This window comes from Marmota marmota, unplaced genomic scaffold (assembly GCF_001458135.2).
Source record: "Marmota marmota marmota unplaced genomic scaffold, marMar, whole genome shotgun sequence".
In the NCBI taxonomy this organism is placed as follows: domain Eukaryota; kingdom Metazoa; phylum Chordata; class Mammalia; order Rodentia; family Sciuridae; genus Marmota; species Marmota marmota.
In genome coordinates this window covers 17,671,618-17,690,150 of record NW_026000196.1, presented here as the reverse complement: position 1 = coordinate 17,690,150, position 18,533 = coordinate 17,671,618, and the positions used below count along the sequence as shown (strand labels likewise).

Sequence of the window (18,533 nt, the reverse complement as noted above, 5' to 3'; positions counted from 1 at the left end):
AGGGGGGGAGAGGGAGGGGGAGGAAGAGGGGAAGGGGGAGGAAGGGGGAGGGGAAGGAAAGAAAATCTTTAAAAAAAAAAAGTAGAGGCCAATAAAAATCATGGCACCTCTTTTTAAATTTTGAAACCAGGACCTTACAATGCTGGGCAAGTGCTCTACCACTGAGCTACATCCCCAGCTCAAGGATTTTTCTATCTGTACTCATTAAGGATATAGTTTTCTTTTCTTTATTGTCTTTGACAATGCAAGTCTACACATGAAGTTAGGAAGTGTTTTCTCTTCTGCTTTCTCAAAAGGTCTATATATGATTATTTGTTCCTTTAATAGTAAAACAACACAACAGAGACAGTAGATGGGCCTAATGTTTTCTTTGAGAAAGTTTTAACTATGAACTAAATTTCTTAAATTGACGTACAGCTTTTAAATCATTTTATTTTTTATTTGGGTCAGTTTTAACGATTTAGGTCCTTCAAAGAACTTGTCCATTTCTTCTAAATGGCAAAAAGATGCTGATCATATTCCTTACCTTTTTGATACCTATAGGATCTGTAGTAACATCTCTTTCTCCATTCTTGAAATCAGTTATGTTTTTTTCTCTTGCTTTCTTTGATCTAGCTAAAGAGTTACCAATTTTATTGATCTTTTCAAAGAACCAATTTTTGTTTTTTAGTTCCCATCAATTTCCTCTAGTATTTGCTCAGTTTCAATTATGCTGATTTCTGTTTTTGTATTCATTATTTTAGTCCTATTTTAACTTGGGCTTTAATTTTAATAGTCTATCAAAACTACTTTAATATACTCACCTTTTCTTTCCTCTTTTCTATGCTCTTAATGTCATACATATTATATTTTCATATAAGTCCAATAGTTTAACAAAATTGTTTTACGATATTATTCTTTCAGAAATGAAATGAGCAAAAAGCATATTTATACTATTTGTGATAGAACTATTCAAAGGTAAAAAACAGTATTCCCTAATAATGACTATTTAATGTAATAACAGACTTTCAGCTTTTCTCCTCCTACTTTAAAAAAAATTGATATTCAATCATAATCACATTCTAATTACTTAACCCTTTCCCTGTGTGTGGGCTCTAAGAATGCCTCTGTTTTTAAAATTATATGTAATAGGGGTAGCATTTTTATAGAGAAAATATCTCTTGCTTTTAAGACTATGTACTTGGGATAAATTAAGAAAATTTAGTTATTAATTTAATTGAATTTAAATTATTAGAACATATGTACATTTATTGGGCAAAAGCATCTACCAGTTTTAAGGTTATAAACATATTATCAAGTTGCTTTTCAAAAGTCGTCTCACAATTTCCCATCATGTTTTGGCATTATCATTTGGGCAAAATGTTTCATTTCTGAAAATCTAAAAAAAGTTCTTATACCTTCTGTGGAAGTCTTTGGTTACTCCCTCATCTCACTTATTTTCATGTATTCCACACCAGTAGAGTTTTACTTAGTTTATTTTACTTGGTACCAGGGGTTAAACCCAGAGGTGCTTTACCAGTGAGCCACATCCCCAGCTCCCCCAGCTTTTCTTTTTTTTTTTTTCTATTTTGAGACAGGGTCTCGCTAAGTTGCTGAGGTGACTTTGAACTCGTGATCCTTCTGTCTCAGCCTCCCCAACTACTGGGATTTCAGGTGTGCACCACTGTGCATGGCTTACTTACTTTGTTGAGAGGGGACCTAAGATGTTTTTCTCAGGTTCCTCTGAGGATTTGCTCTATACACTTAACTTCTAAAGTTTTAGTCTAATGCCCTCCAGGCCAATTTGCAAAAGCACTCAATCTAAAGATGAATAAGTACACTAAGTTATGGTCTTTTCATTTCCTCTTTTGAAATGTTCAACACTGTCTTAGAATTTTTAGAAAGATTCAAAATTGGAAATTGAAGATAATAACAATGGATTTTTAATAATTCCTACCTTTGTAATATACTCTTCTCTTACAGTTCCAATAGGACACTAGATCATTAGCACAGAAAGACTGCCACGATCTGTACAGAGGTATTACTTTATGCATTCTATTTGTATTGAAAATTTATAAAACCCTAGTTTTTATCATTTTGAAACAAGATGTTTAAAAGTAAGGCAATAAAGTACCACTTACTTGTGCAGGCCAAAGTTTTTTTTTTTTTTTTACTTGTGCTAACACAGGAGCCCCTAGTCACCTGTGCTTATGGAGCAGTTAAAAACATGGCCAATAAGATTAAGGAGCTGAATTTATTTAACTGAAATTTAAATAGTTTCCCTGCAATGGATAACACAGGTTTAGAATGAACTAAAGAGTCTCATTTTCCCCCTTTTGGAATATTGATATTATTAGTTATCTAGCTCAAACCTTTTTTTTTTTTTAAACAAAACTGGATTTCTCCCATAGTAGAAATATAGCTGCTCCTCAGCAAGACTACTCTGATGGTCCTACCACTCATACTAACTCTCAGGCATGGGAAGCCTCTAAGCTCTGAGCTTTGCTAGCTCTGTGCAATCACTCATGAGTGGTTTTACTATGTAGGTGTATAGACTTAAAATTGGTAAAATCTGATCTTTTAATATATTTCAAAAAAATGTGTAGTTTTACAAGTGGCTTATATTAAATATCTATCTCCTGCTTCTTAAATTGCATCTACCTTACTTTCTCCTGCTTGTTTGCGAATCTTTAACATTTCAATAAATAGCAACACTTTCTTCCAGAGTCTCAAACCAAAAACCTTCATTCATTTGTGATTTCTTTCACTCCCACCTCATATCCCACTTCCTTAGGCCTTAGGTCTTGGACCCTTCAATACAGTTACAAACTATAATCAGAGAATTTCTAGAACACAAATCTGCCTTTCCCATTCCTCTCCATTAAGTATTTTGATAGACCAGAATGTCCCTAGAATAAATTATTGAATATGCTCCAAAAATAATCAACTTTTTTCAGTTCCTAGTATCAAACATGTTCCTTCTCTTTTCAACCTTCTCCCTCACTGTCCCTTGTGTTTGGATTAACTCCATACCCCATTCTTTCAGCACCCACACTCCTGTCTGACACGCCTTTCAAGATCTTTGTTCAAACTCTGCTTTCTCTAGAAATCCTTCCTTGCCACCCCAACCACAATCCTAGCAGACAGAGGATCTTAACTCACTTTGTTGAAAATACCACATTTTCTTCCAAGCAGTAGTCATGGTTAGAAAAATGGTTTGATTCCCAGATCCAATATTAATGATGTGAATGATCTTAGGCAAATTATCTACTCTTCTGTGGCTACTTTTTCATTGTGAAAATCAATAACACTACCTTCACAGTTGTGAAGACTTTGGCATATATTAAATGCTCAGTAAATATTGGCTATAAATCTTTCCACTTGTTAAAATGCTAGAAGGCTAGCACCATGTTTATTTCTGTGTCTTGTTGCCTAATACAGGGCCAGGCAGATATTAAGTGCTCAATAAATATTTTCTGAATAAATATATGACTAAATTGTTTAGAGGGGACCAAATAGCCAAATCATCTATCTATGAGTTCTCTCTCTCTCTCTCTCTCTCTCACACACACACACACACACACACCAGAAGAAAGGGGAATAAAGAAAAGGGGAGCAAAATGTTCAACTCTTGTTATACATTTTTTTCCACTTATTTCCCCCTGTTGGTGATTTTGAAAAGTGGTCTGATAAATTCAGGTAGCGTTCTAATTTCCATCACAAGGCTAGCCCATTTTCAAGCAATAGTTTTTGAGAAAAGATCAGTCGTATCTGTCAGACTAGTAAACTATTGTTAGTTACTTAACTGGTGCTAGTTTTATCTCTTAAGAGCAAAAAAAAAAAAAAAAAAAGGTGTAGGTTCTACCCTCATGAAACTTCAGACTAACTGGCAACAGAGATATTGAATAGTAAACTAATTTATCATGCTTATTGATAGGCGCTTTAATAAGAAGGTGTAGAGGAAAATATCATGCACTAAAGGAATAATATCATACTGGAACAGCATTTTATCATACAACTAGGACATAAATAATGATCTCAGCTGACCTAAGAGAGTGGCAGCTGAGATTTGAGGGAGAAGTAAGCACAAGCAAGGGAAAGGGGGCCAGGGTGAGGTAAGCACAAGAATGACCTATCCAGGAAAAAGCCCAAGCTCAGCAAAGGCACAAAGCTACAGCAGGAAAAGTAAGTGGAGTCAGATACTGTAAGCAGATCACAGGTAGGACTTAGAACAGCAACTGCAAGGAATTGGGAAACCACTGATGGATTTTGAAAAGGAAATATTTTAATTTCCACTTCTGACAGATAACATTATTTGGAGTTAAGCTGAGTTAAGGGAAGGGCAAGATGATGTGGGTATGAAGGAGACCAATCCAATAGTACTGGTGAGGAAAGAGGCTTCCCTGCCTAAGAGTAGGGCTGTGTCTCCTGTGAAAAGAGGTGAAATCGTTGACAGATATTTATAAGGCAGAATCAATTAAGATTTAATAACCGATCACATTAGAAGTGAGGAAAAAGGTGTTCATAATGGTTTCTAGATTTCTGGCATAGTGGTGCCATAAACTGGGAAAGAACACAGTGAGGACAGTGGGTTGTGTTGTGCTGTGATATTGACAGGTCATGAAAGGGGATAACTAGGACTATGCTAGTAAGTACAGAACACACTTAAGCATTATATGTGGTCACAGGGAGCAGATAAGAGGAGTTTCCTCTCCCCAAAATGGATTTGTCTGGACTGGTTCATAATGTGGTAGGAAAAATGTTCTCTGAAGATCTTATTAGGATAAAAGGAGCTGGTAAGAGATGCTATATAACAAATGAAGGGCTTCTCCGAAATATTTTGTTGCTTGTTTTTTATTAAAATGTGTTATAGAGCACATAACAGAATAAATGGAATGACATGTAACGTTCTTTCAAATCCCGGTTAGAAAACTTTATCTGATCCAACAGTGCATCATCATGAGGAAAGAGGGAAAAATTGAGGCTTATCTTTGGGGGAAAGAGGTGAAAATTGTACATGCACAAAAACCAATTCTGGACCAACCTAAATGCCACAAACCTTTTTAGAAGAAAATACGGGTAAATAATGATCCCATGATATGATGTATTTCCTAAACAAGACATAAAAGGCACAAACCATAAGACAAAAGAAAAACTAAACTCACGTACATTAAAATGTAGACTTCTGCCCAACAACAAAAACATCAAAAATGTGGAAAAACTGGGCTGGTGATGTCAGTGGCACAGCACTTGCCTACCATGCACAAGAACCTGTGTTTAATCCCCAATACCACAAAACAAATGATTAGTAAAAATCAAAATGAATGTGAAAGAAATACTACAAATTCAGAGAAGATTGTTGCGATATATAACTAACAAAGGGGAATATATAAGCAATTCCTAGAAGTCAATAAGAAAAAAAACAGCCTATGTCTTATAATTTTTCATTAGTCATAGTTGATTTCGCAAAAAAAGAAAAAAAAAAAGAGGCAAGCATGTCGCACAGGGGAAGAGCAAACCATCTGCTGATATGCTAATGGCAGAGGCAGAAGAATGGGCACTTTCCCACAGGTCGGGAAGGACGTAAGCAATTACAACCTCTTCGGAGGACAACTTGTCAATATCCATTAAAAAATTTGACTTGGGAAGTGCACTTCTAGGAATTATTGAAGAGAGAAGCTTACATATGTAGAAAGATCAGTCCAGGACATTCTCTGTAATACTACTTCTATCAGGAAAATGAAAACAATTTAAAGTATCCAACAACAGGAGTTAAGTGGAAATAAATTACATAAATAAATTAGAGATAGAATGATATTCTGACAAATAACTATCACTAAGCTGTTAGGTGACAAAAATCAAGATACAGAACAGAATATAAAGAAAGGGCAGCAGGCTAGAAGGTAGAGGATGGAAAAATAATCATGCCTATATGCACAGACTATATATGCAGGTTTTTTTAAAAAAATGATGAAAGTTATGGTCTCTGGGGGAAAGACTGAGACTGGGACTGGGACTGGGACTAGTGAGTATCCACTTCCTCCTCTCTGACCAGTCTGCAATGCCTTAAATTTTGTTTTTAACGAGGTATGTACATATTACCTTCTCAAAAGACAACATCTCCTAAGAAAATTTCATCCTTTCTCAAAAATAAAAAACTGAATAAATGATAATAAAACCATACTGAAACATCAACATGTATTTATTGACAGCTATTTATGAGGCAGAATCAACAAGACTTAATAAAAAGGTGTCCATGATGGTTTCTAGATCTGGTACAGCAGTCCAGTTATATTCATAACATATCATCTATGGCTGCTTTCACATTATGCATTACTATAGAACTCATATGAGGTTTCTCTTTGGAATAATGACAAATTAAATGTGGTATTGGATGCTCAAGTCACTGAATCGTACACTTTTACATGAGTGAACTGTATAGTATGTGAATTGTATCTACTTATTATTTGTGGTACTAAGGGATCAAACCCAGGGGATCACATATGCTAGGCATACACCAATTCCTTTGACTCATGTAAATAAAGCTGTAAACACACACACACACACACACACACACACACACAGTTTATAGAGAAAATAGGGATTAGAAACTGTGGCCTACAAATAAAATGTGGCCCATCACTGGTTTTCTTCTTCTCCCCCAACTGGTTTTGTTTTGTTCTGAGACAAGGTCTCATTATATAGCCCAAGCTGGCCTTGAACTTGCAATCCTCATGCACCAGTCTCCTCAGTAGCTGAGATTACAGGAAAGTGCCTCTGCAGCCGGCCCACCATTGATTCTTTTTTTTTTTTTTTTTTTTGGTACCAGGTATTGAGCTCAGGGGCACTCCACCACTGAGCCATATCCCCAGCCCTTTTTGTATTTTATTTAGAGACAGGGTCTCATTGAGTTGCTTAGGGCCTTGCAGTTGCTGGCTTTTAACTTGTGATCCTCCTTTCTCAGCCCCTTGAGCCACTGGGATTACAGGCGTGCCCCACCATGCCAGCAAAACGTGTTTTTTTTTTGTCATTGTTTTTGTGTGGGTGGTGCTGGGGATTGAACCCAGGGCTTTGTGCACGCAAAGCAAGCACTCTACCAACTGAGCTACCAACATAGCCCTGATTTTTTTTTTTTTTTAATATTTTTTACATGGTACATGGACATAATACCTTTATTCTATTTATTTATATGTGGTGTTGAGGATGGAACCCAGTGCCTCACAAGTGCTAGGCAAGCTCGCTACACTGAGCTACAACCCTAGTCCCCCTACCACTGATTTTTATAAATAAGGATTTAACGGAAAAGTCACACCTATTATATATGATATATAGCTGTTTTCTCATTACAAAACAAACCTCTGATATCAGAAATATCTTTAAGTCATACAATTGAGTATAAAGCAACTGCTGTACAACAGTAAGTAAGCATATTGCTTATGATCAAAACCCACACACAATACAACACAGTATAATTTTTATGCGTACATGCAATGGCATTAGGACATGATCTGGAAGGATAAACACAAAACGAAACTTATGCCTACAGTTACTTACAGGCAGTGGAAGGCAGACAAGGATAGGGGCTGGCCAAAGGGGACTTGGGCTTTATTTGTAATTTATTTGAAAATGTGTTTTATTTGTGCTAAGGAGACAGTATCCATGTATTACCTGAATATTTGGACTTTTTCTTCTTAATTTTATTTTTTTAGCGAGGCTGATGAAAGCAGAAAGTAACAAGACTAGGAAGAATAAAGAATGTGAGCTCTGATCTTCATCTTAATTTTACTATCTACTGCCAGAATTTTAAGTGTTCTTGATCCTACACCCACCTTTTTGTTTTTTCAATCTTTTTCCTGGCATTCCGCTTATGTTTCACCTTCATTAACTTCAGAACTGAGGTTTTCAAGTTGTATGGTGAAATGACGTGGAAGACAACTAGAAAGCAGGCACAGGCCAATGAATTTCTGGGTCTTGTAGACAATAGACTTATTTCAGGCATATAATTCCCATTTTAGGGCCCCTGGGATGTATGACTACTCCCAATCTCAGGTTTAGCTTTATCTTACTCCATGCTCATAGCCTTTGTATTCATATATTCATGTTCTTCACATAATCCTCATGAGAGCTATGGGACTTCTGACATTTTTATGCACTTCAGAATGCAAGGAAGTTTGGCTAGCCTTGTAACAAAGTGCAAACTAAGAATGAAACTATGTTGTTAATGAACAATCCAGGCCATAGAATGGCACAAGTATAACCTGAGTTCCGACCAAGCTGTTTTATACCATAATTTATAGAGTTAATGAAGGTATAAATAATAAAAAAAAATCCATTTCTAGGAAAATCAAGCAGTTTAAGTTCAACTGGAAGAAAAAGTAAATTGATTTGGGACAGTTTTTAGTTTAAAAATCCTATGGAGATGCACAGTTTTTTGAAGCAAAAACATCAAATGACAAATGTAGTTTCCAACTACATATATTTATACAGAATTAGACCTCAGAAAAACCAGTCTTCTTGTAGGATACCTAGAAACTATGTATGATTCTGGAAAAGGCAAGTGCTCCACAGCAATAATAATAAAAGTAAGCATTCAAAATAAAAAGAAAGGCAAATTCTAAGACCATTAGAGCCAAGATGTTTAAAAGAAGTCTGAACTAAGGTCTCTCTGCTTAAGCAATTATCAACAGGGAAAACTTGTGCAATTCTCAGTACCTCAACCACTTCTGCTTCTGGAAACAAAAGTTAACTACACAGCTCAAGAAGTACAGCTTAGTTGAAATACCTTGAGAAAACTTGGTTGGTTGTACATGGAAATTATACATGCAAGGAGGGGAAGTCAAACTCATCTTTTAAACAATCTGGTTTTAAACAAAACTCAGTATTTTGTTCACAAATTTTTCACAAAGAATAGGGAACGAGATGTTGAGTATTAATGAAAGAGAAGCATTAAAAATTACACACACGTGTGTGTGCCGGCACACATGCACTTTTAACTTGATTTCAAGTTTCTCCATGGGGAAAAAGGTTTGCTTGTGATAAACTCACCTCCGTGTTCTAGAAATACTCGAACACATCTTTCCTTTCCTCTTGCTGCAGAGAAATGAAGCAGGGTCCAGCCATTAGCATCTCGGCCATTTGGAGAATAGCCTTGTTCTAACATCTTCCGCACTGTGTGAACATCCCCAGCGGCCACTGCAGCCTGAATCTGCAATTCTTCCTGGAGTTCAGGGTTCCTTCGACAATGGTGGTGTAACATCCTAGCGAGTCCACTTTTTACAAAGGATTCATTAGGTCACAGGGATCAGCCTTTCAGGAAGGTAGAATTTATGAAATTTAGAATAGAATATGTGGCTCCTAATACTGCATCCACAAAATATCACAGAATTATCTCCATTTGCTAAATCAGTAAACCTAAGTAACAACAGTTCATATTCCTAGTTAACATTAAGACAAAAAGTTTCAGGAATTTCACTAAGATTACAAATGATTTTGCCAGGTATTGAACTCCTGGAACAAAACATTTCTTCTTTAGCCTTTTGAAAATTCAAAACAAGCAACATATGGGCACAAGAGCTTTATTACAGATAAAATGGGAGGTGACACCAGGCAGCTAAAAAAAAGTGGGAACCACCAAAGGTGTTAAATTAGTACCTGTTTTAGGAGTTCTGATTTATGTGGCGCACCACGGAAGAGATTTAAGTTGCAAACATTTAAGGATTCTATCTTAGATCAGAGTTAGTAAATATGGAGTATCAAATGGACAATCCATTTTCTTTAAAGACTAAAGACAATTTTGAGAAGTCAAAAAAAAAGAAAAATCTTTAGGCTGGTTCTTTAAAGTAAATCAATATCTTATTTTTAGCATATGGTGAAAGGTTGGGGGAAGGAAAGGTAGACTGGATTAAGTAAATTAGAGTAAAATATTTTTATTATATTTACCTTCCTTTTGTCTATTTCAATTTCTTTCTATCAGTGTTTCCCAGTTTATGGTATTTGATGTACGATCTACTCCTTTCCTTTTCTGCCACATCCTTTTTGGCACTTTTCTAATTTGTTTTTCAGAAGTTTAACTTTATAAATATTCAAAGCAGAAAAATTATGATATGTTTTTAAACTCTAAGAATCTGAAAAACCTGTTAAGCACCTGTTAAAATAAAATTATTTTAAAGGAAAAGTAATACCTAGAATTTCCATAAGCTCTAGTAGGTCGCAAAAGAGAGATGTACTCAAACCAAATATAAAATGAGATCTTCATACAAACAGGAACAATCCAAATTGAAATGATGAAAGGTCACATCTCATATGTGTGAGTACAAAAAAGTTTTTAAGATTTTAGGTATGCGTAGAAACCTAAACTCTAATAAGCTTCTAGGAAGATATTCCAATTGAGCTCATTTGAAAGAATAGATCACCCTCATCTCTTAAGTAGTAATTTCCATTTCTAACAATAAAAATTAAAAATTATGTGATAAGGCCATTTAAAGACATTTTGTTCTCATATGTAGGTTAGACATTTTGAGATAATCTTGTGACCAATAATAATTTAACTTGCAAAATTTCTCCTTATAGATTATATAGTTTAAACTAAGCCTACGTTAGGTCAAACCATCATAGCTTAAGAGTACAAATACCTGATGTGATTTTATACATGGAACATTATGTTATTACATATTCATAAGTACTACTGTGATGTAATTTAAAAATATCAAGCTACTGCTACAAATAGCTATTTTCTCAGAGACAATAGAGAGTTCTTAACAATTTGTTATCTTAAAAAACAAAATTTTCCCCTCTGTCTTCACTTAGTTACTTCATTGATATTAAATCTGATCTTAGAAACCTTAAGGAATTAGAATTTTTGCTAATTCTCAGTGTTATAAGAGAAAATGTGGAAGATCATCAGAAAGAATTAATAGAAACTGTAACTATATGCTCAAAGCAATCATCTTTAACAGAATGTTTTAAATGGGATGATTTTCTTGGAACTTAAAGAAGGTCTGCTGTACAAGAAAAAGTCTGAAACAGTATCAAAACAAACCTGGATTTCCTTTTAGCAAGTGTTGTATGTAGTACACTACTATTATGCCAAATTAAAAAAAAAAAAAGTTGAAACAATATCAAAAATAAACTGGCATTTTCTTTCAACAAGTGGTATATGTAGTAAACATTAACTGATTTATTTATTTGGTTTTTTGTTTGTTTATTGTGAGGGGTGGTAATGAGGATTGAACTCAGGGGCACTCAACCACTGAGCCACACCCCAGCCCTAATTTATATTTTAGAGACAGGATCTCACTGAGTTGCTTAGCGCCTCACTGATGCTGAGGCTGGCTTTGAACTGCGATCCTCTTGCCTCAATCTCCTGAGCTGCTGGGATTACAGGCATGTGCCACCATGCCTGGCTGATTTATTTTTTTAATTCATAATTCGTACATTTCTTTATTTAATTAATTTATTTGTTTTTGGTGTTTGGAATTGAACCCAGGATGTGCTCTACCATTGAGTTAAACTCCCAGCCCCCATATGTTAGCTGATTTCAAGAAAAGTAAAAGCTAAATGGGTATCTCCTGATGTAGTATAGCTGACTGATAATCCTGATGTACCTTACCTTACAGAAGAGTGTCCCTTCTCCTGGTGTATGGATTGCCTAATAACCATTGTGCACATACAGCATTGTGGGGAGGGGTTCAGAGGGTGTCCAGGTTGCAGAGCAAAAGAGCCTTCTTAACCTAAAAATAAATAACAATCACAGGGAAATTCCTTAAAATAATAAAGAAATCATAGCTACTTGCACAGACTACTTTTTGGTGAGCTTAAATATCCGTACTTTACCATAAATCTATAGAGAGAGAAAGAACTCAGAAAAACTCTTAGAAAAAATGATCTTGTCACTTACAATATTCCTGAAGGTAGTATCAAACGTGATTTACTTCCAGACGCCCACAACCCCCATGTATTTTTTTTTGAAAAAGAGTAGAGAAATCATATATTTGGATTCTGGATGCAAGCACAGATTCTTCTTTTTCCTCTACTGAGAATGTATCTTCAGACATTTCATTTGAATTATTTTAACTGACACAATGAGTTACCTGCTGTGCTTTCTAAACAGGACTAAAAGGAGAAATGTGTGCACTGAATATCGAAGATGGCCAGGGTCAAAATGGAATCTATGACAACTAAAAGGTGAGGATAAATGCTGGTTCCTCATATGCTCAAGAGGTATCAACTCAATAATGTTAAAGATATTATTTCTTTATGCATACATCAAACTAGGTAAAACAGTAACAATACTTTTGCCAGCTTCCCCACATGAATTCTAAAACAAACAAACAAACAAAACCTCTCACTACAACTAAAAGAAAAGGGATCTTTCTCCATGTCAAGTGAATACTAGGTCTGTAAATTCCATTCAGGTTAAAGACACATGCAAAGTGACTTACACAAACAACAGGAGAATCACTTGAGGAATTTTGTATTGGAAGAACCAGCACCCCTTTCCATGACGACAGGATAGAGGTACCACACTCTCTATCACTTAAACCTTCAGATGAGGGAAAGGCCAGGCTACCTGGCAACCTGACAAGCTGTAGGGAAAAAGTAGAAGTTGTAGGTACTGCTGGCTGCATGCTAGAATTTTCACCAATCCAAATTAGATAGACCACTCCTGCATTTTGCTCTTTTCATACCTGATTCTTTCTTGTCAAACTTTTCCAAGGAGGGCAAAGACTGCTAGCTTTCACTGGGAAATAAAATCTAATATTCTATCTTATTGTTTCTAAATAAATGAAGTAGACATGATGAGAGCACCTTTACACAAGGCAAAGTGTAAATAATGTGGAACAATCCTTATAGAAATGACTAAGTCTAAAGCTAGGGTAGGAAATATACAAGATGAGCCTGGAGCATCTTGTAGTACTAAAATGAATGTGCTTGATGAAAAAACTCACCAATGGACTAAGTTGAGAGAACAAAGGAACCAAATGAAAGAGCTTTCAATGGCCAAAGATGAAACAACTGGAGCAAGGAAATACTTCAATAGTACTGAATTATAACCCAAAATATAAAATAAATCCCAGTGAGTACATATTGAAATAAATAACTGGACAAATAAAGAGAAATACAATTCCTGTTCAGAGTTCCAAATAACATGTGGACTAGTACCCACTTGAGAAGGTAATAAATATATATTAACATAGGTATCAACAGCAGAAATTGGCTACAGAATATATGGGGAACATTGTACTATCTTTGTAATTTTTCTAAGTTATGCTAAAATAAAGTCTATTTTAAAAATGCAAATCAATTATTTCCAATGATGTGCCTCACACATTTCCACATATGACCTGTGATCGTTTTCCACATTAATGACATTTACATGTCAGAAATGAATATCATTGGACACCTTATTTCTAAGTGTGTCCTAGCAGCCCCTGCTCCCAAAAGTAGAAAAGATCCAACATGGCTTCAAGCCCATAAGAATCCTTGTGGTTTTTACTGGCTTCTAAATAGCCATCACTACTACCATGGAGGTGGGTAGACATGATGGGGAGGAGGCCATGACAGCTGAGAGGTTGAGGAAAATATGAAATACTATTTATTTATAATATCAGAAAAGACTGGATATTAAAATATGAAGTGACTAAATTATTTCTCCCCATAAAAAAAGATGTATGAACATTAGTAACTTGTGATAATTTCATATAAGTTACTTCAATCAAACAAATGAATGTCTGCTGAATGCCTGAGATGGCCAGCATGGTGTTAGGCATTGGCCATAGATATCAGCTCTAGAGAGTATTTTAATAGAGAGTTCTGCATACTTAAAATGATTTTTTTTAATCCTAGAAATTTTAGGATTGTTTTTCTCTTTTCTGATAAAACAAAGCACTATAAGTTTAGATTTAAATCAAAAAAGCACTCCTTACATATATCTGGTACATCACTCTTTATACGGAAAAACACATACAACTATGTACACATGATCCCTGTCAGTTGCACCATTTTAAATTATGGAGGGCATTAATTTATTACCAAAAATCCCAATAGTCCAAAGCATCAGACAATTTTCTCTTGGTGTTATTTGATGAGAGCTGCACCTAATAGGGTATGGCTACTCATGTATATATAAATAAAGAATAAAAAAAGACCAAAGAACTTAAAAGTGAATACTGTATTCACTGGTAAAAATGCCTATTACAAACCATCAAGGAAATCCAAAGGTGAGAATGGAGAAGAGCCTATTTCCCCTCAAGGAGTACCTGTTTAAAAATCTGAACGCTCAGGGAAGTCACCTATCAAAAAAAGGAATATGGCAAAAGAGACAATTTTTAAAATAACATAATTCAGTATAAGACTATCTTGATGACTTGGACTCAGGAACTAATGATCCTGTAAGGATACAATCTTTAGAAATTCCATTCTAAGTCAGAATAAAGCAAAAAGTATACAAATGCTGAATACTGTAGAAGTATGTACCAAAGTGAACCATTTCCATAATATGTATCACTTTTATATGCAGTCTTATTGTTCAAAGTTAACACTGTGTTTAAATTTTGCTAACTCATCTTTTCCTCTCCACATGGGGTCAAAAGAAAACAAACTTGGGTTCCCAAGGTTTTATACTGTTTAATCATATTAGAAATTACAAGTTCAGAAATTAAGATAAATTACTGGTTAATTTCCATATAGATGTCAAGTGAATTTTATTTAGTAAAACCAAAACTTCTTGCTTCACATATTTAAAAGAAAATATGTGATATGATAGTGAAATATAAAATACCCAAAAAACTAAACATATTTTAAAAAACCTCTACAAAATTATAAAATCTTCATAAAGTTTGACCATATTTCTCTAATTTCCTTTGGTATAAATGACTAGACCTCAGTGGCTTTTTGCATATTATTTTCACTAAAAGTTCACACATTTTTTGATTAAGTGATACAAATTAGAACTGTCTTCATGATTTCACACAAACTAGAAACAAGCTAACAGCTTGCTACTCAAAAAAAGAAATAAGCATTTCCTTGCAGAGTAAGCAAAGACAGACGCTATAAGGAAATAAAATCAACAACTTCAAGGATTTTGGGTCTAAGGGGGAAAAATATTCTACCAGTGGCTCATAAGACCTAAGAGGAAAGATGGAGGCAGAAACACTCCAAGGCCCAATCAAAGTATACAACCTAGCTGAAATGCATGTTAATGAGCTCTACTTAGTGATTAAGAGCCTGGAACCCCACAAAAAGTGGAGGTATTATTTTAAAATCACTCAACATAGCACTGTGTTTGTGTTCCTAAACAAATATAAGGGTGTTCATAGTTCCTCCAAATTACTGGGCCTGTGAATAACACAGGGATTTATCATCATGTGCAATGTATCTATGATTCACTTAAGTTTCAGCAGAAAACCCAATACTTTTCACGTAGTGCAGATGAGGCAATAAAGGAATTTTAAAGTTCACTTATCCAACTCAACTCAAAGCTTAAATCACAAGTATTAAAAATGATGCTACCTTATTCTATTAACCCATGTATGCCAATACAATCTTTGCAGCCTCACATGTCAGTGCCTAGAAAGTCTTCAAGAAAGGAGACAAGTGTTATACTGTGGACTGCTTTCACTTGAGAATGAAATGAGAAGCTGAAAGTCAAATAGTAGTCATAAAATTTAACTGACTTTAGGATTTAGAAGTAGCATATGCCTCTAAGTCACCAAAGTTAAATATGAACAAAATAAATAATTGTCAATGTATAATCCATAGTATTTTCAAGAGGCATCACTGAATAGCTTCAATTAAAATCAATTATTCTCTTCTATGTGATTATAAATGTATTATTTGGTGACCAAATAAATCAGATGAGTTTGTTTTCAAAATGATGTGTCTGGCAAAGGGAATGAACATAAAGTTGGCAGCCAGACTGAAAAAAAATATAAATGACCTAAGTGGCCATGTTGCTAATAAATACCCAAATTAAATATCTGGCATAACCTAGATCAAATACTCTCCATCATGCTAATCATATTCTCTAATCTTAGAAAAATGATTAAAAGCTGAGCAGATCCATGATATTATTTCAGCAATAGAATGAACTGGTGGGAAACATGGGGAAAGCAATGCCCTCTTTTCATAAGTTTTTGACAGGTTACAGACTTCCCCTCTCTTACCATCTCAGGTAATGGAGAAAGCCCTCAGAAATGAAAACTCACTAGGATTAAATCCAAAGCAGAAAAAATATTTCACCAAGAAGGGTTAAATAGAAAATATATACTTCATATGAATCTTTAAATCATATCTCAAATATTTAGCTTTTTTTTTTTTTTTTTTAGATTCTAAAGTAATCATTAGGTATCTCCGGTTCCTTCCATATTTAAATAATAAAAAGCAGCATTTAACTTTATAGCTTTATGCCTAGCTTTTAGTGAAATGATCAATTAGCCTTGATTCCTACATACATATATAAAGGTCTACCTAAACTTTCACCATAGAACAGTCACTGGTACATGCTATTTCTAATTGTATTCAGAAAATACTCTTGACATCCAGTTCCAGATTTCAAGAATATCCAAATTCCTTAAAAGTATCTTTAGTTATATCTGGAGAATGAGTTGAATCATATGGAAAGCAGAAATTCCAGTGGAACAAAGTAAAAAAAAATCATCTATTATTTTAAGTGCTTTTTCACCCCAAAAATCCTTACACAATCTGAAATATTAAAAAAAAAAAAAAAAAAACCTGAGGTTAACAAGTCACTTTATACCCTTGCTAGCAGATGCTAGAAAAGTCATTCACTTGGCTGATTTCTGAATTAGCCTTTATATAATTTCTGTGCTCATATGCTCTCTTTAGGAATTATATTCATGTCCTAAACTTACCTTTAATGCATTTTCAGAGGCAGCATCAAAATAGGCAGCAGAAATGTGACTACATGAATTAGATGCTTAAATTTTGATCTAGCAAATTCTCTGTAAGGGTTTTGAAATGAGAAAACTGATTTATGAAGAGGGCCAAAATTAAGCCCCAGATATCTAAACACATCAAAATATCCTTTATTTTTGTATTCCTGACTGTAAAATGTTTGTTAACAAAACATTGTGTAAATTTTTGTTTGTCTAAAACATCTGTGATGTAACAAATATCTCTTTGTAAAAATTTTGGTGTCTATCCATATTTGTCATACACAAATGTGGGAAAACCTAGAGTTAATCACATGTAAATGCTTCAGGAGCTAATACTGTTTTCATTCTATTCACACTTTAAAAGTAAATATATCCACTTTTTACTATTGAAAAAAAAATCAGAGTATTTTTGAAACTTAACAAATTTCAAGCCAATAGTTTACCCTCCCCTACCAGACTTTCAGGTGAGGTAATGAAAAGATTTTCTGACAGAGGTACAGAAAAGGTGACAGAAGTAGCAAAGGGGGTGGGGGTAAGTAAATTGTGGTTTAATTAAAAAGCAGAGTCTTCAGAATTAACAAGCAATTAACATGAAATTGAAGAATTCCTATGAGAGTAAGGAAGGTGGGAGAGCTACAAAAAGGTCTCAAAGCCTCAGAGCAAATGGCACAGTGTATCAAAAGATAATGCAAAACATGGAAACTCACTGAACGGAGAGGAAAAGGAAAATACGTTTCTAGAGTAGAGAAGTTATTAAAATGTTAAGGATCAGGCCTTGCAGTGTTTTTGTTTTTGCTAGGAAACTGGGGTCTAGGAAAGGATGCATCCCCAAGCAACCGCCTAAAAATAATGCACTGCCTAATGAGGTAGGGGCCAGGAATAAACAATGGGGGAGGGGAGGTCTGGCTCATTACCTTTATGGAAGATGCTGGTCAGAGGTACTCTGCCTGCTGCTTCTCTAGAGAGTGGACAGACCTCCTTCCTGCTCTTGAGTGTCCTCCGGGGTCAGTTCACACCTGGAAAACGGAAACCAGTGAGTGATGCAGTGCCCCAGGGGCGAAGAGAAGAGGGTTCTAAGAAAGAGGGAGCAAAAGAAAAAGCTAGAAAGTGGCAAAGGGCAGGCAGGCAGAAACAGTGATTTTTCCTTCTTCCCAGACCTCTAGGTAGCCCCCTTCCCTTCGGAGGAGGTAACTGACTTTACCTGTTTCCTCAGCTGCTGCTTCTCTTCCTTCTTTCAGCCTCCTCCACACTCACCAACTTCTCCATTGAAGAAACACCCCAGGCAGGGCCGGACACGGGTGTTCCCGATTCTCCTGGGTGCCTCACGGCCCTGGCCCGGAGAGCATCCAGATAGCCGAGTAGGGTAGGGGTGGCTGTCCTGGCCTCCGGGCAGCTTCGGGACAGGGGTGCAGGGAGGAAGTCCCGGTTCGGGGATTGGGGGGGACAGCCCCGGTCCAGGGGCTCGGAGCAGGGGGGCTGTCGCGCTCCGGGCCAGAGGCTTCCAGCTACGGAGGGACTCAGGAGGTCTAGGGACAGCGAGGTCCTAGGTCGTACAGAGTCCGAAGTGCCAGCAGCCGGGTCTCCGGACAGGGGGCTTTCGGGATGCACTTTGCACTGGGCCACCCCCGCCCCCTCCCTCCAGCACTTTGGGGTCACTGG

At 35.8% G+C, this 18,533-nt stretch overlaps 1 protein-coding gene across 3 annotated transcripts in view; it reads right to left on the bottom strand.

The window, feature by feature from the left end:
• Asb7 (ankyrin repeat and SOCS box containing 7) overlaps positions 1-18,531 on the bottom strand; it is a 39,618-nt gene extending 21,087 nt beyond the window's left edge. The window contains exons 1-5 of one of the 3 annotated variants that reach the window (XM_048790364.1): positions 18,076-18,527; positions 17,789-17,890; positions 11,588-11,708; positions 9,025-9,285; positions 7,809-7,914 (exon numbers count right to left, since the gene is read on the bottom strand). In XM_048790364.1, coding sequence (XP_048646321.1) covers positions 7,809-7,839 — 31 coding nt within the window. In that variant the 5' untranslated portion in view covers positions 7,840-7,914; positions 9,025-9,285; positions 11,588-11,708; positions 17,789-17,890; positions 18,076-18,527. Of the gene's footprint in view, positions 1-7,808; positions 7,915-9,024; positions 9,286-11,587; positions 11,709-17,788; positions 17,891-18,075 lie in introns of all 3 variants that reach the window. The other 2 variants (XM_015493129.2, XM_048790363.1) reach the window with 2 other exon arrangements.
• Positions 18,532-18,533: the final 2 nt, after the last annotated feature.